The following is a 26,704-nucleotide window of genomic DNA, read 5'->3' on the forward strand; positions in this document are numbered from 1 at the left end:
CGCGCGCGCACGCCGTTAGCACATATATAAACCTTACAATTTGTTATGTTGTTTTTTATATCTCTTTTTGTCACTTATCGATTCTTACAAGTATGTTGTGGTTACTTAATATTGGACTAATGCTGTGATTATTTTCTGTGTTCTTGGCTATAGGTGCCACCTAATTCTATTATACTTAACTCCGTTTCCAATCTGTGTCCTGTGTCGTAAACGTCAGACCTGCGTTTTCCGCATCGCGCCTCCTAATGCAGTTAGTGTCCAAGCTCCCTGACACTAGAGAAAAAGGAAAAGTATCCCTAACAGCCGTAGACAACCATCCGCAGACTACGCTTTGTAAAGGATTTCTAAAGATCGCGAGATCAACAGTCGTAGACTCGATTCAACTCTATATCATAGAGAAATAACAAAGCATAGTGTTCACTCCATACATCAGTTGTCTTACCAAAACGCTTATTATTTTCGTAGTCGACATCTAACGTCAAGTAGCGGATTTATCAGTACTGCTACTTGACAATAGATGTCACGACGAACCAAAAGTCTAATCACAATAATAACAGTTTTCAGCTAATATTATGTATGTATGTATGTGTATACTTTATTGTACATAGAAATAAAAACACGAAAAACACAGTTACAGAATAAATTAAATACAACAAAGGCGAACTTATCCCTGTATGGGATCTCTTCCAGTTAACCTTTGAGGAAATGAGTAAAACAGAAGTAACGGTGAATGAATGACAAACACAAACAAAAGTGTACAATCACTGAAATTAATGAAATGCACGTTTTGAATACACATTGATACAAATATACATAGATAGAAAAATAACCATAAAATAATGCATGCATATATATATAAATAAAAATAAATAAATATTCAATATATAATATAAATAAATATGAATACGAACCAGAAAAGTAAAGGAAATTAAAAAAGTAGAAGTACTCAATGGAACTAGGAAGTCGTAACCAAAGTATCGGAAAGCCACAATTTTTTAAGCTTCTCCTTGAGTGATAATATGAACTATATGTTCAACGCTTTCTGCTTGTAATATTAGCCGTCGCGCAATAAATGTTTCGTCAGTCGAGACTTGTGACATCTAGTACTGATAAATCCGACTACGAAAATAATAAGCGTTTTGATAAGAAAACTGATGTATGGAGACAGTACTCTATACATCAGTTAATCATCAGTTATAGAAGTAAGACATTGTAATGTCCTCACATGGTAGCATGTACTATTCCTAAGAAATTATATTTAACACCATGTATCCTGATGCATTACTGTACATGTATACAATAAATAAATACAAATACAAATGCTTACTTATTTCTTTATGTCGATATACATGCTTAGTCTAGTTGATAAGTGATCTACGCTACAAGCACTGCGCATTGAGAAACCTAATCTAGTTATATGAGCGATGACCTTTTTCACTTTTTAATATAATTATTTGATCATCTTTTTTTGTTTGAGACCCCGACAGCAACTTTTTAGACAAGCACTTGTTGCAATACTTGTGTATGCGATATCTCATGTCACTCTTTTGTTGCTATACAAGGTGTAACAAAAATAGTGGGGATCCGTTCAAGGGCATATTCAGTATCGTGTTCTGATTAGGAAACAGTAGAAGAAAAATGTTTTTGACTCAAAAAAATTTTGGCTGACTTGGACAAACTGCCCCATAAAAAAACATTTTTTTTCGTGAAACTAAATTTTTTCTGCTACTTTACCCTCATCAGAGCACGACACCGAATATGCCTAACTAATTTGTTACACCTTGGATGTATGTTGTAGCTATGCGTTATTTTGTTTTGTTTTGTTAGTTATGTTTTGTTAATTAAATATCTCGTGCAAAAAACTGAAAAAACCTGTGTAGACGTACCAAAGATGATACGTTAATCCAAGTAAAAGGGCAACATATTATGTCGGCTGTACACACTCGTCGAGTGTCTTCTAGACTTCTTAACTCAAAAAATCCTTTTAATCTAAGATTAGTAGTTAAGTTTGTAAAAATGCATGTTTTTTTATGAAATAAACAGATTAAATTAATTTTTTTTTTTTAGAGACTCCGATGGACCGGCAGCATATGTGTACGTACTGCTCCCTTCTCGTATTGCTCTAAGTCGTCTCGTCTCACCCGTCTCCGATTCGACTCTCTGCGAGAGGCTTTCGACTGCCGAGACTCTCGGCGAGAGGCTCTCGACTGCCGTGACTCTTGGCGAGAGGCTCTCGACGAGTGTGTACAGCCGGCATCATGTACAGATATAGTAATCGCTGATCGCAAGCCTTTTACAATACGGCAATGACTCTTCTGAGAGAAAATACCGTCGACGGAAAAATATCGCACTAATGGCTGATTGCCTGCATTTTAACACTAGTTAAGTTAACCTACGTGAACATATTCAAAGTTTACAATTCGACTTGCCAGAGTTTGTAGTTGTGAGTGTTCATTTGAGAACGTGCAAGAAGAATATATATGTAGGTATATGGACGATAGAGCGGAAAATATGCATACAATTTTCCTCTAAAAGTTAATTTTAAAATTTATCTCGCCCTAGCAGGGTCCACGCTGTACTTAGTAATATAATATATGTAATGTTATTAAGTAGACACCTTGTAATACCACGGTTGGCAATTAATAAAAGATATGATCATTATATGCACTCATATAAAAAAAAAAACGTGTCAACGGCAAAGGGCAAGTAGGCGGACTGTCCTTATTTCAAGCCGAGAATGTATTGAAGGTTGAAGCATCTCAGCAGGGCTAAGATGGTCGGCTGTTTATCATTTGTCACCATGCCTGTCACGTTCTAACAAGTATGTAAGCGTGAAAGTGACGGGCATAGTGACAAAGGATAAAAATGGAACCATGCTGCTACCGCAGGACAGTTGTTGCCAAAATCGAAATTAGAAGGAAGTCTATATCTCTATCGCTCTTGCATTGCAATATTCAAGTAGAGCGTAGACAGACGCGTTTGAAATGTCGTTGTTCGGGTTAGCACTCCCGGGTTAATATCGGAGCGTTTTTGTCCCTAATTTCCTTAACCCTTTTCCAGGCATAGTACGATTTATCGACCACATACGCGCCATTAGAATTTCAACTTTAGCATTCCGATTTAAGGTTTAAATTAGATTACACTTTCAGGAAATGTTACTTGTTTTCAAATGAATCATCAAAGCTGGATTAATTGGAATATATTTGGATTTTTTGGGAAAACCTTGTAGATTGGTGCGGCCTGGGAAAGGGCGCACAGGAGGAGGCACTGGCACTGGGGGAGGGACATATTTATGACGAAGTGTTTAGACCAGGGATCGGAAACCGGTATTTTTTGTATGGGAACGAAAACTGTATTTTTTCGTTCTTTGTTAATTATTTCCTTTCTAATTGGGCAATCTAATAATACGAAGTCGTTATCTAAAAACACAACCGAGTCCTATATTTAGAGTATAAAATAAACCGAAATATATGTTTATATCAAAGTTTTTCCAAAAACCGGTTCCGATCCCTGGTTTAGACTTTTCGATTATGTTTTTGGTACTTCCAAACATCTGGTAATCGTCTGCAATAGACGCAAAGGCCTGTGATGATGATGACTCCCAAACAGCTATATATCATCGAAATTTAAAGACTTGATCATAAATCAGACAAGATAAGGACCAGTACCTAAATGAAAAACCGATTGCAAAAAATCATATATTATACATATATTACCATTAACATAATTATAAATTATTAACCAACGACAGAATAACACATTTAAACCTGTTATTGACACAAGTTTTAGTTTGCTCAAAATGCTCATGTTGTAAATTACTCATACATGTTAAAGTGTCCATAAACCATTAGTCCAGTAAAGATGCGTCCAGTTCTAATCTGACAAAGCATTGCGCGCATCATTCACTCACATTTATATTTAATGTGATCGAGCATTATAGGAACCGTGCGCAGAGGGTCAGCCAGTTGGTGGCCTAGAACACGACATTGACACTGAACCAATAATCGAGGTCTGCCGGGGGTTTTAGTTCTGCCTTCAGTCGACATACGGTCCCCATCGCTTACTAAATAGTTTTAGTAGTCCAGTGCGCAGAAAAGCGCGACGCCGCGCTTGATCCAGTGCGCTTGCGGCTTGTGCGTGGGCAACTCGATGGTCATCACGTAGTTTGTGGAATGGCCCGTGGTAGACAATGTGCCAGCTCGCACCAAAGTCTTGTAGGTGGGACAGCAATATAAGCCCTGCGCTAGTTTGTGACCGACTTCTGGTTTCATGTAGATTATCGCCATATCTGTCAGTTATAACATATATGTTATGAGTCTGGCTTACAGGGGTACAAGAAAATTTCTTGTACCCCTATTCAAAGTAGAAAATAAAAATAGGGCAACATATATTTATATACATATAAAATTTAACTTTTCAGGTGGCATATGTCGTTTTTGAGTTAATGGAATTTTGATTTTATTTCAATTAAATCAAATTTGAAATTTAAATGACATAATCGATCGGGAGTCGATGTCCTACCCCTCCAAGGGTTATAACGGTAATAGTGACTCACCTATACAATATGGACCAATGACTGTACTTTAACGGCTGGGGTGAATTATTAGGTAAGTAGTTTATGTGCGGTAAGATTCGTAAGTACCTCTAATATCGTAAGTAAAGGTGGCATTTCGCGTAGGTATATTGTTATAATTATGTAAAGTTGCCATCAGATATATCGGAGCTGCCGAGGTATTCCAAAATATCTGAACACGTACTCGAGCGCCTTGACAACATATCTGATGGCGGCTGTACCTGCAATTGCTAATTCTGCTGAGCCAAGTTGTTGCGTTACAAGCGCACACTGACACTTAAATATTACTGATAAAGAATCACCTGTGTACAACTCCTTGGGTCTGCTTTCCTCGAGCGACATATCACCCATGTTCCAGCGAGCGCCTTCCAGGTACAATCCTCGGACGCAGCAACCATCGTCGTATTTCTTCGCTGGTGCAGCGGCTAATGCCTAAGAGAAACATAAACGAAATATCATGACCAGATCAAATCAAATCAAATCAAAAAATCAAAAATGTTTATTTTACTTTCACAATAATCATCTTAAAGTTAGTGATTGGAACCTCCTTTTAAGCTTTAATATAGCTTGTGCCAGGAGGTACCGCTCTTCCTTATCTGAAGAATGTTAACAATATTGTGCTACATTTATGAGTATATATGTTACGTAAACATCAAATTAATATTTTATTGAAAGCTACATTAAGAATTCTGCAAAGCTATATACAAAGCATACAAAACGTATAAATAAAGAGAAACAGATCAAGATAAAAACTGAAACGTGAAAACGTTAAATCCCTCGTGTGTGTGTGTGTGTGTGTGTGTGTGTGTGTGTGTGTGTGTGTGTGTGTGTGTGTGTGTGTGTGTGTGTGTGTGTGAGAGATTGTAGATATTAATGATTTCACGATATGAAATTTTAGAATTTATCACTTCATGATATAGGTATTAAGGTTTGACTTTTTCATAATATAGCCAACCGACTATTTAATGAAATCATTGCAACAGCCACATGATAAAATAATCTATTGTACGACGATCTGTTGAGACGGATGATCAGCTGGCAAAATTGGCAATGCGTTTGGCCCGGCAATCCAAAGATGTGCCGGGTTCGAGTCCCACGTTGGCCAGAGTTGATCACAGTTAACTTTTAATTGTGATTGACATCTATTCTGTATACAGAGTGTTTATTTAGTCACCTGCAATAATTTACGGAGTGAATATATAGGTTATACTGACCTTAACATTTTCTATGGGAGAGTAATATTTTTTTCGCGATTTCGGTGTTGGTCCCATAGTAAAAGTTGGTCAGTATGACCTATATATTCAGACCGTAAATTACATGAACATCCTGTATACAATTTATAAATTGTAATGTGGTACGTTCCACAATGCAATTAATAAATTGTAATGTGGTACGTTCCACAATATAAAAAAAAAACATCAATATCTTTATTTAAAAAACCTATTATATTAACGTTAGTACAATCTATCAACAAAAGATGAATTAAGTATGCAAGTAACTAACCTCAAAGCCATATCCGACGGTGTCGATGGCAATGACGTGTTTCCTGGCGTAGTTCTGCAAGGCCCCCGTGAGGAAAGCTTGCGGGAAGTAGAAGCCAGATATCCAGAACACCTTCGGTATTCCGTTGTCGGTCCAGTCTTGCATGAACTTCACGCGGAGAATTAGGTCCTTCACCCATGCCGCTGAAACAGTGGGTAAGTCTGCGGTAGATGCTTTATTTTAAGATTTCCCCAAGAGGACCTAGTGATTTAAATTATAAGAGTCCTTTTTCAAGTAATCTATAGTTGAAGAATTAATTTCTTCAAAAGAATATTACAATTAATTACATAGAGAAATACAATTTTAATAATTATATATAGTCTGTCAAGCCATTGCCGTCAGTAGAAAAAAGCGGCAAATTTAAAAAAAAATTGGGGCCTATTTCTACCTGAATACACACATTTCTTGGAAATTATAATATTTTATCACATCGCATTTTTTTATATCAATATGCCTCATTATCTTATATTTTCAATGCCAAAGGGGAGATTTACCTGCTATGCATCTTCTATTCAAAATTCTTTAGAACATTACTAATAATTATAACACTTTCTGGCTATTACAAACAAAAATGTATTCGGTATGTTCTGTTGTTTAACTCTACTCGTGCGTAAGAAACGATCAACTGTAGTATAATATTAACCAGTTAGAAGTAAAAGGTATAAGATGCACGATAATGAGTATTTGTATCGAAATATGTCTGTATGAGTTACCCAACGGTTTGAGGGAGGGATACGCCTTGGAGCTCCACATAACAGGCACCACGTTGATCGCCAGGCTATTGGACATGTTCTCAAGCGCCTGGGACATCACCACCAAACCCTTTAACGCCTTCAGGAGATCACTGGCAAGAATAAAAGCCTGATTTGTACAATTATTTGGCTAAGGTCTCGTCTTGGCGACATTTTACATAAAACTGCTCTTGATGGAATTTCACTTATTTTTGTAAGTTTCTTATTACTTACGTTGCGTAGTTTTATCTCCTAATATAAATTGACAAGTTGACAAAAAATAACCTGTAGTTCTTTTTCACTTTATGACTTGAATGATTTAGAATTGTCAAACATGTACTCACTTTAGGGAAGTTGAGATGACTCCTAATAAGCGGTTGTATCGAATCGCCTCCTGGATAAGTACTGTGTTCAGGGACTCCTTGTAAGACACCGGGTACCTGTTGACAGAGTAAGGATATACAATAGTGTTCCAAAAGGTGCCATGGCGTATGTACCGTATGGCATAGTAACATAGATGGTAACTTGGTGCTTAGCTAACATGTCAATCGTTAACTCTCAGTACAAATGGACAATAGCTAACACGGTTTGCAACAACAACGTTACCAACTTAGCAGATCAAGAGCAGAAGAGCTTTGAGTCAGACCAAGATAAGTTGGCAGCGATTTTGACAGCCTAGACAGTGCAGGTGTTATTTTAAACGCCACACTTCTATTAAATTATGATGTTTAGTTCTTGCACTGGGCTATCAAAATCACTGCCAACTTAGCTAGATCTGACTCTACTTACCTTCCTGAATTTAGTAACTGACGACAGAGATTCTGCAATACGTTAAACACAATGGACATATCTCGATCTCACTTCTGCGTGAATCTGGTATCCCTGTCGTCAGTTACAAGATATCTACAGGAAGGAGTGTAATGCTCTTTATGGATAATATTTGGGCACTTTGATCTTAAAGAATTTTGAAGATAACAACACCATCTAGAGGTCATAATCTAAAGCTAGAAGTCTGAATGTTCCACAGTAACCCTCAGACACATCCTGAGTCCTGAGCAATGTTCATAAGCGATCATAGATGGAGCTAGCTGTACCTACAGGGGGACTGTTCGCATGGAATAACAAAGATATGAGCTCAAAATCGTCTAGTACGAGTAGGTAATGAGCTCAAAATCGTCTAGTACGAGTAGGTAATAAACAATAAATAAATCATCTTACAGGTCAGTGTTAGAACATCAAAGTCAGAAGAAGACTTCAGGATCATTTAGTCGATCGATCGATTTAGATGTTTATTAACCTTTTTAACGCTTTTCCACACGTGTCAAGAAATGCCATGGACGCCAAAAAGTTAACCGAATATGAAGCTTAACTGACAGTAGGAAAGTCGCTTTGACAACGTCCGCCATAGCCTTTTTAATGGTCATTGGCGTCGCGGGCACGACAGACGATGACCGTTTTAGTGGTCTTTGGCGTTGAAAAGGTTAATTGAATCAGACAGAGTTGCACACGGCGTAAATTTTTCCCGTATACCGTATACGGGATTTCATCGATTGCCGAGGTGACAGTAAAATTAGTATGGCAACTTACAAAATAGTTCACACGGCTTTCCCGCAGACGCCGTGCGTGTAAATGATTTTGAAAGTTGCCATGCAATTTATTTTTGAGACGTAGGCATAGTAGCACCGCGGTAGAGAATGCCCCATGGCATTAAATCCGCCTTTTGTATTTGTTCCCGTTTTATTCAACTCTCAGATATCTTACAAATATTTATCAGTATTGACAAACAAATAAGCTTGAACCTTAAATGGCTGAACAATTAAAGTCCGTGGCTGTACAACGTATCATTAACAAAGAGAATTTGAAATAGCGGTGGATTGTCGCTCGAAACGATGTCTATAATTTAGTAAATGGTGCCACTTTTTGATATTTAGCACATATCAGTGAAAGAATAAGGATCAAAGTCAAATGGCGTTCTAAAAGTTTTAATCAAGTGTCGAAAACTGGCAGTAAATTTACTGTGGCTACAAAGTTTTCTTTGACAATCCACCTCTATTTCAAATTCTCTTTGTTATTATTAAGGTCAGGGCAACGTTGCATGGAGTAAACACTAAGCACTCTAAGATTAATTATTTCTCTATGGTTTCTATGGTAAAGGTCAAAATGAGCACAATATTTCTACTAACGTTGCAGCGATATAGCCAAGATCTAGTTTCGGTGGCAGAGAGCTTAAGATTTCCTTGGCAGCCAGCTCCGTCTTCTCTTCAGCTGACAATCCACCTTCACCAGAAGCCTCGCTAGGTTGTAAATTGCGCAGCGTATCTGTGTCATGCGGTAAGTGACTAGAGACAGACCAAGCAAAGTTGGCAGCGATTTTGATAGCACAGCCCGAGCAAGTGTTATTTTAAACGTCAAACTTCCATGAAATTATGTCGTTCACTAACACTTGCACAGGCTGGGCTATGAAAATTGCTGCCAACTTAGCTCTGTCTGACTCTAGTTTGTCAAGCCAACTTGACCTCTAGCGGCCCAACATACAAGAAACATTGGCAGTCTAATTTGAATTAATGGTATAGAATAGAATAGAAATCTTTATTGCAAAACCATGGTACATAATAGTTGTTACATTAAAGAGTGCGAAAACACAACCTGTTAGGGCATTGCAAATAATCTCACATCTAGGTAATTTTTGAACAGTAGGACTAGTGTTTGTAGATACTGTAATGTTCTTAATTAAATATAAGTAAACAACATTGACTATATTGTTTATACCAAAATAAAAATAAATTTATCGAATTGTTTTTTTTTTTTAAATCGATTTTTTTTTGAGGACCCGGGTACGTCCTTAAACTACGTCCACAAGAGAGATATGGGCATTGTGAATGCCATCTCGCTTTGTGTGGTAGGGCACAGCACAGCGGATGTCATTCCAGATCTAGAGCAGAGCCCAACTGGGGAAGTACCTCCACCTTACAGAAAATCGCAGCCAAATAACATTAGACCCTACTCATAGTGTTGTGTTCCTGCCGGTAAGTAAGGTTGCCAGAACTCAACGAGGGGCGGGAGGGGGTTAGGGTCGGCAACGCACATGTAACTCCTCTGGAGTTGCAGGCGTACATAGACTACGGATACTGCTTACCATCAGGCGGGCCGTATGCTTGTTTGCCACCGACGTAGTATAAAAAAAAGGAATGAGATCAATGAGATACAATAAAAGTAACTGTTATATTTAATACAGAATGTGCATGAATTGTAGGGAGCAACACAGAAGCCCCCCATTTATTGGCGCGAAGTGTAAATGTGAAGTTTAAGCTTTCAATGTAGGCCACAAGATAGCAGAACCTACAATGTACAAAACGTACGCGAACTATAGAGGGCACTTGCTTAGGCGTGAAGTGTCAATGTACAGTTTATGTTTCCGATTCAGGCCACAACGCCCTCCAACGCGCACGGCCCTTTATTTATTTTGACCTATTTCCAGGCATAGTATGATTTATCGACCACATACGAGCCATTAGAATTTCAACTATAGCATTCAGATTTAAGGTTAAAATTAGATTACACTTTCTAGAAATGTTACTTGTCTTCAAATGAATCATCAAAGCTGGATTAATTGGAATATATTTGGATTTTTTGGGAAACCTTGTAGATTGGTGCGGCCTGGGAAAGGGTTAAAGCATTATGCTTTAAATTTCATTGTAGGTAATTGGTACTAGTATTAGCACGGTGGGCCGCTAGAGGTTAACCTACTTGAGCTAATTTCAATAAATATAGCTTACATTATAAATATAGGATAAACCACCCCAATGTTTGGCCCTTTATTGAACAGTTTTGGTCGCCTTTAGGTTGAAGGGACCAATCCTTAGCAGGGTCCTAAATTTATCGGTAATAAGTGATAGGTGAATTGTGTCAACAAACGAATTCATACTGAGATTGGCAGCAGTCTCCGACATGGCGTAGCTGATGTTGGCGTTACTGTGCAGACCGAATAACGACGGGTCGTCGTTGAGAGGCAGCGAGCGGATGTACTTCGTATAGTCGTCGATGGTCGCCGATGAGTGTTGCTATGTGGACAAAAAGCAATAACTTTTTTTAAGGGCTTGCGAGCGTTAAGGTCGTCGTCTTTAAGACCTGAATCCCGGGATTCGAATTGTTTGAACCCCGATTCCGACCGACCAATGACTTTCTCGGAATTTATGTACGAAATGACGGTTTTCAATAAAAGAAAACAGTGAGGAGATCGTATATTTGTCGTAAAACTCTATTCAGGGTCAGTGCACAACGTTTCTATCTGTGCAACAGGTTGTTGTATCACCAAACCTGCTCCGTTCTCATCGAAGTAACACTTGCCGGAGAGCACCGCCGTCGCGTAGTAGTTTCCGAGGCAGAACATGCAGCGCCGGTCCCAGTCGTCGTTCACTCGACCTACAGTTGATGTGACCACATCAGATCATCTAACCTGCTTATAGAATCCGTTCTCATCGAAATAGTACTTGTCGGTGAGCACCGCCGTGGCTTAGTAGTCTTCGAGGAGGCAGATTAGGCAGCGCCGGTCCCAGCCGTCGCTCACGCGACTTACAGTTAATGTGGCCACGTCAGATCATGTAACCTGCTTGTAGAACCCGTACTCATCTAAGCAGTACTTGTCGGTGAGCACGGCCGTGGCGTAGTAGTCTCCGAGAAGTTACATGAGGCAGCGCCGGTCGAAGTCGTTGGTCACGCGACCAACATTAGATGTGGCCACGTCAGATCATCTAACCTGCTTGTAGAACCCGTTCTCATCGAAGTAGTACTTGTCGGTGAGCACAGCCGTGGCGTAGTAGTCTCCGAGGAGGCACATCAGGCAGCGCCGATCCCAATCATCGGTGACGCGACCGCCGTAGTTGATGTGGCCGGCAACGTAAGTTAACATCTGGAAAACAATAATTAGAGATAATATTTACTTCTAGTAGAAGAAAAACAATTGAGGCAATTAGAGATAAATGTTACCAAAATTTATTAACAGCAGAAGAAGTTATAAGGTCCTGTCGTGTTTGTCATATAGTCCATGGCGTATTTATCTTTATCCTTCCTAGCATTCACCTTACCGCTATTCGGTCGATCATGAAGATCCGACATTATAGCCCGTATGTGCTTTTTTAGTCGTACAGCTGCTCTTTACTATCCAGCCGTTCAACATTTATTTAAACAAACAATACAGGGACAATAGACAGTACAAAATAAAAAGCAATAAGAATCGGGAAATATTATAAAAGCGATTATAGCTACTCAAACATGCCCTCAACCTCAACTGCACTTCGTTATATGCTTTGAGGATTATTTGGAGTTTGGACACGCAGATCTTTAGGTCGCAGTCGATGAACTCGTAGGCAATGTTGAACCCAAGCGGGCCGAACTTGCGGCGCTCGAGCACCACGTGGAACGTGGAACCGGCACAGGAGATAAGCCACTGGAATCTGACACCGAGAAACATCTTCCAACAACTACAGCTACTCAAATATACCCTCAACGGCACTTCGTTGTACTCTGCGAGGAACATGTGCAACTGCGACATAGAAATCTTGAGGTCACCGTCGGTGAATTCGTAGGGAATGTTAAACCCAAGCGGTCCGAACTTGCGACGTTCGAGCACCACGCCGTGAAACAGGCACAATGAAAACAGCAGCCACTGAAATCCAACAAGTTTGTGTAATCATTATAACCGGGCTACATAAATAGGTACGTCTAACTACGTGGAGGAAGGAATATAATTCTTAATCTTGAGTTTCCTCTATGTCTCTACGTTGTCTTATAAAGACCTCAAATAATCGGGAAAGGAGCTACACATAGGTATTTATAGCTGAACTTTGCAGGCAGCAATTACCTATATCAGAATTTTGTGTCGTTTATGTTATTACAGGATCAGGTATATTTGACGAATTATGAAAGTTACGCTAATTTTACGGCTTAACTCACGTGTTTTTAATCACTCGCCATATATATGGTTAGTAGATCTTACGACAGTTTAAATCCGAATTATGAAAGTGATACAAAACCTTAAAGTTGGCCACTTTAGAGTCACCCGAGCTCATATACTCAGCAAAGTCTGGAACCTGATTCATGTAAGCCTTAAGTAAGTTGGCTTTTATCCCCCTAGGAGGCTCTACAGTCATTTTGTATCCTGGAAATAATAAATAGATATAAATTACTTGGCTTACTTTTATCAAAGATTGTTAATTCATCACAATGGAACCAGTTTTGTACAAATATGCATGTCGAGGACAGCTAACTTCAGTTCACAATTTTATTTATGAAACTATCACTAGAATTAACATTGAGATGAACCACATCCTAATTTATTTTAACTTGTAGGTACAATTATTGTAGCAAAATATGGTCCACATCAACCATAAAGCCAGCATATACCCAGAGAAAGTAAGGGACAGTTTTGTACAACACTCCAAGACAAGATCTGTGGCACTAGATTCAACTCACCATTTTGTAACAAAGCCACCGGGAAATGCGGTGAAGGCATAGCCGTAAGCCACAGCCTGAAGTCCTTGTGTACCAGTTCTGGTGAGATGTGTTCCACGTTCAACTCTAATACCGGCATCCACGATGGAGACAGGTGACAGTTCTGTATAAAAGTAAAATAAAATTATAGTATTCAAGCGGTCCAAAAGTGAGTAGATATCGTCAAGTGATAACCTGAACACATTTCACTTGCAAAAAAAATATTATACGAAAATATACATTATATGTAGTACGGCTCACTACGACCATGAACTTATGATAGTAATTAACGCATTCAATGCGGGGGGGCGTGGCCTAGGAACAATATGCGTTGCTGGCAGTGAATGCGTTAAAATGGGTTTTGGTTGTCACCTAACGATATGGGATAGTAGTCTTTTGAACCGATATTTATAAGCGATTATACTGCGACATCTTATACTAAAACCTAGTAAGTACTCTCCTGGCATAAGTTCACTCCTATATTGTGAACTCACATAATACCGTCTACAAGTTGTTATATAACTTGCTCGTTTGATTTTCAATGCATAAATTTTCTTCTTTTCCATTACCATCATTAAGTATAGGATATAAGTATGCAGAATCCCATACCTGGAAGAACACCCAATTTCCAAAATCACAACCTAATCTCATCATAGCTTCAGCGAGCGGACCCTGGCCTTGACCAAGGGAGATGCTCTCAAAACGCTTCCCCATCTTCATCTTATCCGCAAACTTTAGTAAATCTGAAAGAAAACTTAAGTTTAAAATACCCTTAGAAGAGAAAATTCACTACATGAGGATTATCTTAAAACAACCTACCAAATAACTTTAGGGCTTTTAGAGCATGGTGTATAGGTTAACAGTTTTTATTTACAGGTATATCGTTAAACTGAGGCGTTCTTGGTAAGAAATTATTATGGACAGTTACGGATCGATTGAAGGCTTGGTTGCATGAAGCTGATTTTTTATTATGTTAAATAAGTAGAAATGTAATATGCAAACAAGTTTTGGTCCTAAAACTCAGCTAACTTCTTCGCCGAAACTGTCGGCTGCGGCGCTACGAAACGACCTCCCAGTCCCACCACAAGGTAATAAACTCTTACCAGCGGCCGGATCTGTGCCGGTGGAGAGCACGAAGATTATAGGAGAGAGCGGGTCGGACTCGCCGTACAGCGCAGCCAAATCTGCTGGCTGCGGCTCCACAAAACGACCTCCTAGTCCCACTACAACGTAATCCTGTTGAAACATCATGAACTTATGAACAGTGCAAGTAAAATGCTAAACTTAAAATGTGTCGATAAGGTTGGATTAGTTTTTGGAAACAGTAAATCTCAATCATCGTAATGATAATATCTCTATACAGCTCTATACCTATTTAATTTATATGACCTGTAGAGCTAAGATAGTCGGCTCTTTATCATTTGTCACCATGCCTGTCACGTTCTAACAAGTATGTAAGCGCGAAAGTGATGGGCATAGTGACAAGTGATAAAAATGGAACCATGCTGCCACCGCTGGTGGTATCTGAGGTGTGTTATACAGCTAGCCTGCGAATGAATCACTGAGCAAGTCTACTACATACCTGTAATCCGGGCACAACTTTATCGGGCCTCAGACATTTTAGCACCAACAATTTTTGGAAAGAGTCAAGCTGGGTGTCCAACGGTTTAGGATACGCAAGCCTGAAAATGTACAGTAAATAATGTAGATGTAAAAAAATCAAAAAGGTAGGTGCGTGATAAATACTTAAATGTAAAAAGATGTAGATATAGAAGTTTCGTATCCTGCTCGTGACTCAAAATTAGCACTCGCAGCAAAAAATAACACTTCTCACTTGTTGTGCAAATAACTATTTTAAGACCTCACGTAAAAATGATAGAATTTAAATTTAATTTGAGCCCTTTCAAATGATACCCCTCTTGAGCTAGTCAGTAGACTTTGAAATTCCCCTCTTCATATTGGGCATTTGCCATAGTTATTAAAAATAAAATAACAAAATAATACTTTTAATGTGTCTGGGTTAGCATTGTTCATAACTGATCCGAATTTCAAATGGATAGCTTAAGTGGTTCTCGAGATATTTAGCGTTGTGAGAGACGGACGGACGGACGGAGTTGCACCATAAGGGTTCTTTTGTACCTTTTTGGTACGGGACCCTAAAAAAGGTACCATAGGAGTATGGTACACATCGTACACTGACGAGTTTTATTATAGGCTTTTAATGACGATTTAGTTGTACGACAAAAGGGCTCATCAATATTTGTTTCCAAAGGTAATTGTTATCGGCAATAAAACGTACTTATGTGGGTTCATAGCGTCGTAATAACCCTTAAAGTGCTTCAGCTGGTTGGGGAAATCGTCAACGAAGGGCTTCATTGTCGGCACGGAAGCCAGCTGCTGCATGTCCAACCACATGCGTTCGGAGATCCATTTTGGTTCCGGATTTTCACGTTCCTACAATTAAAGTTGTGTTTACATTCTGTTCTAGCTTTTCAAAGGTAATTGCGCATGATAACGCTCGAACAATGTCCTTTTGCAAAAGTTAATCATATTTGCAAGATAACAGTGTGCAAAACGTCCGTTCTTGGAGCCGATACACATATCCTGTCTGTGATCTTTTTAGTTCCGAGTATAGAAAATTAAAATCCGAAAGATATATATATAACATGTTCACTCTTTGTTACTGAAAATAAATAGATACTATGACACCATTACAGGGCTCATAAAGCTAGTAGGAGTAAGTTTAAATAATGAAAAATAGAATAGATTGTGTATAGTTTTCGCCATTTTCAGGCAGTTTTACTCACTTCCTCAATTTTACCTCCATTCAATAGGAAGTTGAACTCGGTATGTCTGATAACACCCTTATCCATTAATATTCTGGCACAGAGTAGGAATGCGAACAGAAGCTTGTGTTTCTCAAACAAACTTCTGCATACGTTGACGTAGAGCAAAAACGTGAAGTGGTCTATGATAATTTCTACTCGCTCAATAATATCCTCTGTGAAATATATTAACAATTATTGGCGTTGCAATTGGAAATATACCTGCTAATAATCAGTCTCATCAGTTAAGTCTTGCAGTTAGTGCTTATATCAATAATAAAATTATAGGACAAACAACACACTCGACGTGCAAACCAGCTCAAAAACTTGGAAATCTTACTTCAAAATTTTATTTTATTTACAAACTATGAGCACATTGGCATCTTGATAAAAAAGAAAAAGACCTTTTACATACCATTAGGTTCCGTCTCCGCCATGGACCTGATAAAGAGCTTCACAAACCACTCCAGTGAGTACTGGTACATGGGATCCACATTCGCCATCCCGGAGAGGCAGAAGAAAAGAATCTGCCCGCGATTGGCCACGGGCACGTAACCTTGCCGAGCGTCGTCAATTTCTATGGTAGTTCGCTCTATGTCCTCTACTTTTATCTGTTGAATCAAAGTTGAATTTTCAAAGATCAAAGGATTTAAGAAATTTCCAACGCAAAGCCCCAAAATCAGATATGTTTAATAAATAAAAATAGAAAAGGTGCATATACATAATACAGCCTATAAGAAGCCAGCGGCGTTGGCATGATCGCGTTTTTATCACCCTTACATACTTATTAGAACGTGACAGGAATGGTGAGAGGCAGTAAAAACGCGACCATGGCACCGCCACAGAGTTTTGTTTTTGTTACCGAATTTGGAATCTACCTCTTTTAATGACAGTTCATGACAAATCATATTTCATTTTATTTTGTACGAGAAATCGAAGGAAGTTATTTGACAATATAAGGGTATTCAAGTCTCATTTAAAGTGACTAACCAAGATTTCAGCGCTCTTTATCTTAATAGCTTCTAGGGTCAAAATCAAGGGTAGATCATCTACAGGCGATCCTTCGCTGTTGGATAATCCGTACAGAATATCCGACTGCATCTCCGCCAACTGAGAAGCCATTTGTGCCCGCGTTACGATCAGTTGGCCCCTCAGCTCTTCTAAGTCTGGACGCTCTTGTGCCACTACGATTGACAGAAGTTGTTCTGCTAGACCACTGGAAATGTTCATTAACACTTTTTAAATTATGTAAGCTTCCGGCAGACACAGAAGCGTTCCTTCTGCTGTTTAGTACAATTTAGTGGAGATACTTACCATTAAAGTTTTGAGCAGGAGGAGAGAAATAAACAGAAAAACGAGACCGAGAGCCACCCAAAAAGGATTCCATAAGAACGAATTCCAAACCGCGCACTAAAAGTCAAGGCTAAAACGTATTCTACGAATTACTTACCTCGGTACTAGCGCAAAATTGACGATCTGAACTTTGACAGATGTCTCAGGAGTATAACGAGGATTCGGAAGCTTAGTCGTGATGTATAATCGGAAGCCGGGCATATGTGGGATGAGGGAATCACCCAACTTTAGTACGAGTTGACCAGCTTGCCGGAAGTATTGACGCTGAATAAAAGCAAAAACATTGACATAATCAGAAATCTCAAAAAATGGTGATTCTTGCAAACATAGTGCTGCTTGCCATCGAAAATAATTATCTATCTTGCAAAATTGATTTGAAGTAATGTTATGAACTTGGATTTTACCTTTAACACAGGATCCAAAGCTGGATCTAGTTCTTGTCCAACGTTCTCCAATAAGATTGGTTTTCCAAAGCGCAGTGCTGACTCAAAATTTCGTAATAAATCTCGGTCATTTGGCTTGACGACTACGATGCCGTCGATTTTTCCCTGAATGCAAAGGATTATAAAACCGTTACACTCCACCTTTCAGTTTAGGCCATTTAGACACTGTGACCACTACGGCCACTACGGTTTGAACTAAGCCGGTTTGGGTAATTCATGACAAGTGGTCAGCAATTCAAATTGGAGGTCAGCACACTGCTATTTTAAAGCTGATTTAACGCTTACATAATGTTGATCTTGCGGTTCTCAACATCAAGATATGTAGTTCTATTTTTAAGATCATTTGATAGCAACATGTAGATAATGGTATTGTTCTGTGACTTCTTAAAATCACGTAAAATAATACCATAGCTCTGATCCACTTGTTGGCCTGTGTCTGCGGATCAATGATGAGGGGCCACCTTCGAGAATTCGAGATCAAAACTGCCGACTCCACGGAGAGAGGGTCCCGAGGTAATCCGTACATTTGCCAAGTTCTGAAGGTACAAAAGTTAAATTTATGCTGAATAAGAGTAATGTTTTTGGGAATAAGTTTAAAGAAATGCATTTTCCCAAATAAGCACTTGACTTTGAATTTGAAATATTCACCTGATTTCAACGGCGTCGCCCAAAACGGACAGTGGTGTGGCACCATGTGTATGAGGTACTTGCACGTCCTGTAACGTCGGTATCACTTAAATTGCATTGTGAAAAAAGTAAGTTTGTTTAAATGAAATCATAGAAGAAACATAGCAGCTTAATTCACGTATAAGAAATTGGCATGCGACATGAGTCTTCTGTATCTATAAAGTTAGGGTAGATTATCATGCATAATCTTCAAGTAAAATGAAACGTACCACTATGTGCTCAATCCAGTGACCGAGCAGCTCTCTCCGGAACTCGTCAGTAAAAGGTGTTATGTACCCCACAGCGCCTGTCGAAACATAGCGAAATATGTAGAAATCATTGCTTAGAGCGAATACTCGTATAAAGTTTATCTAAATTAAGTCTGCAACGACACAATAGAGCAACACTACCATTAACTTCATACCAAGTTTGAGGTTTTGGCGGTGTTGCCACTATTATTCCACTAAAGCCTTAACTAAGACGCTCTCTTGTATCTTTTTAACATCTCATATTATATGGCCTGGTATAGTGATTGAACAGATCAAGAACAACGCTCAATTCATAAATCAAAATACAAGGTGTAACAAAAATATTGGCGATCCGCTTAAAGATTGAAGATCCGCGATTCGGTATCGTGTTCTGACTAGGAAAAGTAGAAGAAAAATATTTTGACGCAATAATGTTTGACCTTTGTATGGAGGGTTAGGCGACATAAACGATATGCCGCATAGAGATTTTTTTTTTCGTGGGAAGTATTTTTTATTCTACTTATTCCTTATCAGAACTGGATACCGAATATGCCCTTAAAGAGATCCCCGCAATTTTTGTTACAACCTATAGATACTACAGATAAGATTAAGACCGTTAACTCACAAGCACTCAAAAGAATGTCTCCTATGAGATTTACTAGAGCTACATCCAAATCTGCGATCGTTTTAATCCAACGAACTCTTTCGCTCGACAACCCGTTCAGTAATCTAAAAAACACACATTCTATATTGATATCCAATTTCATCAAAGTTTAAGAAGTCCTAGGACGCAAATCACGCAAATAACAGCTTAGAAGCTAACTAGCTTTAACTTTAACTAGAGTGGGCGAACTTTTCTTAACAATAAAGTCATGTCAAGATCACCTTACCCGCTTAACTGTCTGCTGATGATTGTAACTATTATTCTCTTAACATTTTTTTTATTACTTATTCAACTTTGAACAGATAATACAGACTCTAGAATACCTGTTAGCTCTATCCATTCTGGCTAAACATGCGTTAATGTCATCTTCCATCTTTCTCTTTTCTTCCTCCTTCTCTTGCAAATAGGCGTTTAACTTAGCAATGCCCTCGAGCAATGCTTGCATTTTAGCTCTTGCGTTCGCTAAAATAGCTGTAAGGAAAAACATGAACTTCTTGAATCACAAAACCTAAACTAAAAAAATCATTTATTGTATTATATGAAAGACAGCAAAGACTAAGAAAATCGTGTTCCCAAGTTTAACAGGTGATGCTGCTGTGCTCCGTAAATAAGATTTAAAATAAAATTAAATATAATAGGATAAGCCTAAGAACGGCACCATCTATTTTATCTATTAAAATAAAAAGCACGTTTTGTTTTCCTAGACTTTAAAACTTCTACTCGTAATAACTTCTAATCATTAACTCTTTGCCCAAATCACAGACAAACTAAGGTAAGTGATGAAGATGCCATGTACCTTCAACAGCCGCGAGGTCCTTGGTGGCTTTTTCCAGAGCAGCCTTCTTCGGAGCCACAGCTTTATTGACATGATAAAACTTGTACATTGCGTGGACCCACATGCAAAGAGACTGGCAAGCTTTTGACACCTACGGTAATCAATGTAATCATTCAATATTTTATGCACGGGAATGAACTGAATTGTATACCTAATTTTTGGCTTTGGCTGAAGCTTTAAGTTTAAGATCAATAACCATCCTGTCGCTGTGCTACACGCAGAAAACTAGCATAAGATAAGGTTACAGACGAATTGGCGCGCTGGCGTTAACTCGTATTGGAAGGTAATATATTGAATAGGTATCTACTTCAGATAGCTAAGCCAGTAGAGCAAGAAAATATTAAGTAGGTCAGTCTTAACTTTTAAATTTGACCAGAGCGTTTTGCCAAAATAAGTTTGTTTTCCCACGCCTGTGGTGTAAAATAAACTGCGACCATAATAATTAATAACAAACGAACCTTCAGAATCTTGGCAGGATCATAGTCTGGATTAGTGACGAAGCGCTTCAGCTTTTTGATCATGTCTTCTGTAATAGATTCCTTATCGAACTTCATGAGGGATTCCAGGAAAGCGGTGGGGTCTGCTAACATCTGTGAGCCTGGCTTCCAGTAGTTGAGGACTTTCTCCCCGAAACTTGCTCCTTGCTCCTACGGAGAAAGTAAGAGTTGTCGTATTTGGCTAAGCTGAAGATGGCATCACCACAAATATCGAGGCAATTCACCTAGCCCATAACACGAGGCAAGGATGTTCAGCCTTTTGCAACCGACTTGAGTGATCACCGAGAAAGCAGCGATGACCATTTTTTGCGAGTGTTTGCTCTTTAATAAAATGCTCACTGACAAGAGTGAATAGTCAGTATCAGCGATGAGCGATTAATTTTAGATCATGTGGGGTAAGAGAAACAGTATGAAAATTCTCTTTATCCATCGAACTCTGATTAAGTGGGACCTACTTGTACTTTTATACTTGCATTCCTTGCCAGAAAATAGTCGCCATCCGATTTGACAACAACCTAAAGGTCTTCTCCATATGGTGGTCTTACCTTCACAGGTTTGATATCGAAAACCATGCACAAGGATTCAATGACGAGTACGACACCAGCGGGAGGCTTCTTCATGGCTTTCACCTCCACTACGTCGTTACGGTTCAACTCTTGTAGTGCTTTCTCAGCAGCTTTGAGGGCTGGTAACGCTTCGTCTGAAATCGAAGAAGTATATTATGTATTGATTATATTGGTTTATTCCACTATCGCTTCTGGCTTCTGGAGGCCTATGCAAAGTAGGAGGAAATCTATGGGGATGATTTTTAACCCCCAACGCAAAAAGAGAGCTATTATACGTTTTACGTCATAGTCTGTCCGTGGCATCATAGCTCTCAAACGAATGGATTGATTTCGCTGTTATTTTTTTCACGTGAAAGGTAGTTTCCTTGCGGTGGTTTTTAGCTATGATTGATAAAAAACAATCCACAGCAGTTTGAAAAGTATCACTTCTTCTCCCAAAATTATATAAAGTATTTTTTACCGTAATTGCGTTGGGTTTTTAACATTTTATACATAGTTATATTTTTATAAGTTTCATTCTAACTACCATCATCATCAGCAATACACGTGTTTGCCACAGACGTTTCATTTACACGACAGGTTTGGGCACATTAGTCACCAAGATAGCCTACAGAGGGTTACTCGAAAATTTCTACTTAGAGGCAGAAAAAGACAAGTACCGTAAAACCCCCCAACTATAGTCCAAAGCTCCCAACTATGGTCCACAAATAAACTCAATTTTTCTCGTTTAGGTGTGTATTTTACTATATTTTTGTAGTTCTAAGGCAAAGTATGTTTATAAATGGAAGGTAAAACTAGGAGTAAACCAAAAGGAACATTGGTATAGATACTTAATTTCCTTTCGAACTTGTGGACCATAGTTGCAGTATTGGACTATAGTTGTGTAGTTTTACGGTAGTAATCATAAAATGATATTCTGTAACTTAAGTTCCAAAAGCTTATTGGTATTAGCTAGTATTCGAAACACCGTCTTCAGAATTGAAAGTCACACGGCTGAGCCACTTTAGGTACTCCCCTCAAAATAATGACACAGGTTAGCCGTGATTACAATTAAAAACCTTACCCAAATCTTTTTGAGCGTCTTCAGCCATAGCTGTTGTTTCTGAAGCCATTTTTTCGGCAACTGCTTGCTCTTTCTCTACTTTGATGCGTGCTTCCTCCGCTATCGCCTAAAATCAGTACAAACTATTGGATACTTTACATACAATACTGGACTTTAAGTAGCATTACTAACCCAAGTGACAAGCATATACGCGTACAAGACTAGTATGGTGGTGATAATTTGTTTACTTGGTGTAACCTGCTCTATGATCCTAGTTCTTAGGGTATAGCTAAATACCCTAATTTTCAAATAAGCTTCTTCCCAAGGAAAACCACCACCCACCACCACCACCACCACCCACCACCACCACCACCACCACCACCCGCTCCACCGTAGACCATCATCACTTACCATCAGGTGTGATCGTGGTCAAACGCCTGCCTATCCTCCATTAAAAAAAAAAAAAAAAAAAAAAAAGAAAACATCCTAACTAAGAAGAGTAAGAAGTTATACTCACCGTATCTATAGCAATCCGATCAATGACTTTTCTGGTCTCTTCAGCCGCCTTCTCCATAAGTGGCTTCAATTCTGCCAGCTCTATCTGAAGTTGCTTTACTTCTACCTCTGTTTGGTTCAGCTTGTTTAGACCTATCGAGGATATCCATAGTTAATAACATTCTATACTCATTTAAGAATAGCATGAAAATAAGTTCATTCAATAACTTACCGGTTTTAAGAGCATTTGACTCCTTCAATATATCGTTTTGTTTTTTCCTAAACATCTCCGCGTAGCAGCCCAACATTTCCATGTAGGACATGGGAGTGACGTAGTTGAGTCGATTCAGCCGAGCTAGGAATTTCGCACTAGCTTCTACGACGCTTTGATGAGCGAAGCAGCAAACAGACTAGCAACCAGAAATATTTTAAATACGAGAAAAATATATTGACACAAAACAAAATATACTGGGGGCCGGAGCAATTCATCCAAATCGGCAAACCATCGCGACATTTATGCGATAAAAAAAATATATTTTTGTTACACACCGTAGCATCAGATATTAGTGGTTCTTGCACACGTAGCGTGTTACTTGTGCATATTGAGGCGCGGATTACATCACTATGCGAACAACACACTCGTTGCTCTAGATCAAAGAGAATTGATTCTAACAGAGAGGCAAAATCTAAGAAAAAAACGTGCTACTTAGTTTGACATCCAAAGCAGATGGTGTTGTACTGCGCCCATATGTTTTATGGTCACTGAATTGTCAAACGTCAACCTTTGACAATCAGAGCATCTCAAAATGACATTTGATCGGCTCTATTAAAATACTTACAACCATAGCCTCGTACACTTCGTCAGTGGTCTGCAGCTCCTGCATATTTCGGAAGAAATGATTTGCGACGGACTGGAGCGCAGATTTGGGCCACTCGCTAAACCAGTCGATGGTGCAGCAGTTGACGAGGGACGGGAACATGCGGAGTCTGGCGCGGAATATCTAGAAATAAGTGCATATTCAGTCTTCCAGAAAACTTTAAGACTATTAATGTTATACAAGTTGACCTAATCTCACATTTTAATAGTGGATCAACTTTATTTGTATTGTTAATCTGTCAGTTAGCTTAGGAACAGTTAGAAGTGATGTATGGAAATGGGAGAATGACCACCAAAATACATGTTTTATTAGATTATAAGAGTTTTAATGCATTATATGAGTTGTTTTTCCCATAGACCCTAGACAACTAACCATGACCATGGCAACGAGTGACACTAAGTGCCACCCCACACTAGCGTCTCCCGAGCGTCGGCGTCTAGTCTGCCGCTCGACGGAACGCTGGCGCAACTGCGCAGCGACGCCATTTACCATAGCGCTTATCTAGACGCCGACGCTCAAAAGACGCCAGTGTGGAATGACCCTAAAAAGTTGAATTAGGTACTCGCAGACTTAATAATGCTAGTTATATAATACAGAGAAATATATACATACTTAAATACAAAATGTGAAAATAAACATACCATAAAACAAATATTCGTAATATAAACACAAATTAATGTCCTTGCCGGGATTCAAATTCAAGTCCTCAATCCAGCTTTGTAGGCAGGGTCACCTGGGTCACTACCGACTAGGCTCGAAAATCTAATTTTTACCTCTCCCACAGGACTCATGACGATGACTATATGCAGGTTACTCCGAACCCTCTTCTGGTAGCAAGTAAAGAGATTCGTCTTGGTAGCAGGCAGGTTCATCTCCATCACGGCGTGACGGACAGACATGAAGATCTTATCCAAATCCTCGGCTTCATAGATGTTGGGGACGTCACCGGAGCTTAGGATGTTGTTTAGGTCTTCTAAGAAGGATTCCATTTTTATCTGTGAGTATTAAGAGTAGTGTAGGGTTTATATCAAGGTAAGATCGAAAACGTTTCCCAAATTTATGTAAAACTTGTGAGCATTACCGAAGTGCAAAATTTTGAATGAGTTGGGGAAGAGTAGGTACGTAAATTTACCTAACCAGTGTACAGAATAACTCCCTTACATATTCTTAAAGGCGCTAGAAGCCTCAATTAGTAAATTGATGTACGGTCACGTCTGAAAATATTGATACGTAAAAAGTGCCAAAAATATAATTATATACACCACTTTGTTACCCATAAATTAAGGTAGTGTATACATATTTTTGGCACATTTTTCGTACCGATATTTTCAGACGTGACTGTATTATCTCTTTTTTGTTAAATACAAATAAGTCAAAATGACAGATTAATCCATACGATTATTAGCTAATCGAGGCTTGTAGAGCGTTTATAAATAAGTCTTCTGAAACTTACTAACACAACCTACCTGTGAGAAAAAGAAATATTTTCGGAACTAGAACTAAGTATTCTGAAGCGGCCTTCCGTAGCAAACAGTATGTTAAAAAAAGCGATAAGCAAACAAAACGCAAGTGATCATCAAGTTTCGATGTAGTTGAATTGATTACAAGAAATCCCTAATTCCAAAAAAAATACACAAAAAGACGCTATTTTCCTTATAATATCTTATCGTGCCCTATAAAAGGTTAAAGTCGTGTAAGTCTCGTAATACCTGTGCGTCTGAGAACAAAAACACGACGCCTTTGTTATCGGCCCCAGCCTTCATCATGGTCTGCTTCAAGTCGTCGCGCCATTCCGATTGTCCGTAGGCCTTAGTAATCTCAATCTGGATGCACATTAGTTCCCCCATGAATGCTGCCAGTCGAGCCAGCGATTGGCGACCTGGAAGAATTTACAAGGTGAAAGAGTTAGTTTGCTTGTCGTAAGTGCATTGAGACTGGAATAAATGAAACCATGGCTTCTTGTAAAATGGAAAAGACTAACCCTCATTTATAATGACCAACATTTAGGGTAGAATAGAATTTTAACATTTCAGATGTACTTTTTCAAAGAAAATAATGACTTTTATGAAAAAGTAAATCTGGTAGTCGATTTCTAAGTATGGTCACCACCATAATTGAAAAAAATATGAACATCTTTTAATTCAAGATTTTGACATAAAAGTTGTCATGGCAGATGATTTGCGATTTTCAGGGGTGCAGATCGACCGAGCTAGTACCTCACCCCACTTAATGTGGGACTCAGTATCAATTTTGAGAACTGTAGGTACTTTATTCTCATCAAGCACATAAACTAGTCTACCCAACACCAATCGCCATATTTCGCTGCATGAGTACTCACCAGACCCTCCCATACCAAGGCACAGAGCGTTGGCCATGGGCTGTCGCATGATACGAGACAGCCGACATAGATGTGCCACGGCGTCATCGAATAACACCAGATCCAGTGGAGCCGTGGTCGCCAGGTTGTAGTCCATTAGGTAGTTTGATAGAATCTCGTCCAACTGTGAAAAATAAGCTGTAGCTAGCTTGATTTCAGGGTCTCATCTGTCGGTGTAAATTAAGGCAGGCAATCATCTATAACTAGCGTCACTTTTACGCCAAACCCTTTTTTAGGGTTCCGTAGCCAAATGGCATAAAACGGAACCCTTATAGTTTCGCCATGTCCGTCTGTCTGTCTGTCTGTCTGTCTGTCCGAGGCTTTGCTCCGTGGTCGTTAGTGCTAGAAAGCTGAAATTTGGCATGGATATATAAATCAATAAAGCCGACAAAGTCGTACAATAAAATCTAAAAGTTTAATTTTTTTAGGGTACCTCCCCTACACGTAAAGTGGGGTGAATTTTTTTTTTCGCTTCAACCC

The 26,704-nt window shown here is 39.0% G+C and overlaps 1 protein-coding gene across 1 annotated transcript in view; it reads right to left on the reverse strand.

Moving 5' to 3' along the window:
* Nucleotides 1-3,684: 3,684 nt before the first annotated feature.
* The window catches only part of LOC133524883 (dynein axonemal heavy chain 1-like), a 67,575-nt gene continuing 44,555 nt past the window's right edge, over nt 3,685-26,704 (reverse strand). The window contains exons 52-86 of the mRNA XM_061861027.1: nt 26,186-26,348; nt 25,557-25,726; nt 24,621-24,842; nt 23,809-23,970; nt 23,202-23,379; nt 22,992-23,122; nt 22,496-22,601; nt 21,412-21,566; nt 20,828-21,016; nt 20,331-20,460; nt 19,858-20,005; nt 19,496-19,599; nt 18,853-18,929; nt 18,605-18,672; nt 18,363-18,492; nt 17,918-18,061; nt 17,611-17,777; nt 17,151-17,376; nt 16,576-16,771; nt 16,143-16,336; nt 15,635-15,789; nt 14,918-15,017; nt 14,439-14,571; nt 13,945-14,078; nt 13,318-13,459; nt 12,879-13,003; nt 12,347-12,511; nt 11,603-11,755; nt 10,772-10,907; nt 9,030-9,165; nt 7,191-7,286; nt 6,829-6,959; nt 6,077-6,258; nt 4,876-5,005; nt 3,685-4,288 (exon numbers count right to left, since the gene is read on the reverse strand). Coding sequence (XP_061717011.1) covers nt 4,074-4,288; nt 4,876-5,005; nt 6,077-6,258; nt 6,829-6,959; nt 7,191-7,286; nt 9,030-9,165; nt 10,772-10,907; nt 11,603-11,755; nt 12,347-12,511; nt 12,879-13,003; nt 13,318-13,459; nt 13,945-14,078; nt 14,439-14,571; nt 14,918-15,017; nt 15,635-15,789; nt 16,143-16,336; nt 16,576-16,771; nt 17,151-17,376; nt 17,611-17,777; nt 17,918-18,061; nt 18,363-18,492; nt 18,605-18,672; nt 18,853-18,929; nt 19,496-19,599; nt 19,858-20,005; nt 20,331-20,460; nt 20,828-21,016; nt 21,412-21,566; nt 22,496-22,601; nt 22,992-23,122; nt 23,202-23,379; nt 23,809-23,970; nt 24,621-24,842; nt 25,557-25,726; nt 26,186-26,348 — 5,193 coding nt within the window. The 3' untranslated portion in view covers nt 3,685-4,073. The remainder of the gene's footprint in view (nt 4,289-4,875; nt 5,006-6,076; nt 6,259-6,828; nt 6,960-7,190; nt 7,287-9,029; nt 9,166-10,771; nt 10,908-11,602; nt 11,756-12,346; nt 12,512-12,878; nt 13,004-13,317; nt 13,460-13,944; nt 14,079-14,438; nt 14,572-14,917; nt 15,018-15,634; nt 15,790-16,142; nt 16,337-16,575; nt 16,772-17,150; nt 17,377-17,610; nt 17,778-17,917; nt 18,062-18,362; nt 18,493-18,604; nt 18,673-18,852; nt 18,930-19,495; nt 19,600-19,857; nt 20,006-20,330; nt 20,461-20,827; nt 21,017-21,411; nt 21,567-22,495; nt 22,602-22,991; nt 23,123-23,201; nt 23,380-23,808; nt 23,971-24,620; nt 24,843-25,556; nt 25,727-26,185; nt 26,349-26,704) is intronic.

This window comes from Cydia pomonella, chromosome 14 (genome assembly GCF_033807575.1).
Source record: "Cydia pomonella isolate Wapato2018A chromosome 14, ilCydPomo1, whole genome shotgun sequence".
Lineage (NCBI taxonomy): Eukaryota > Metazoa > Arthropoda > Insecta > Lepidoptera > Tortricidae > Cydia > Cydia pomonella.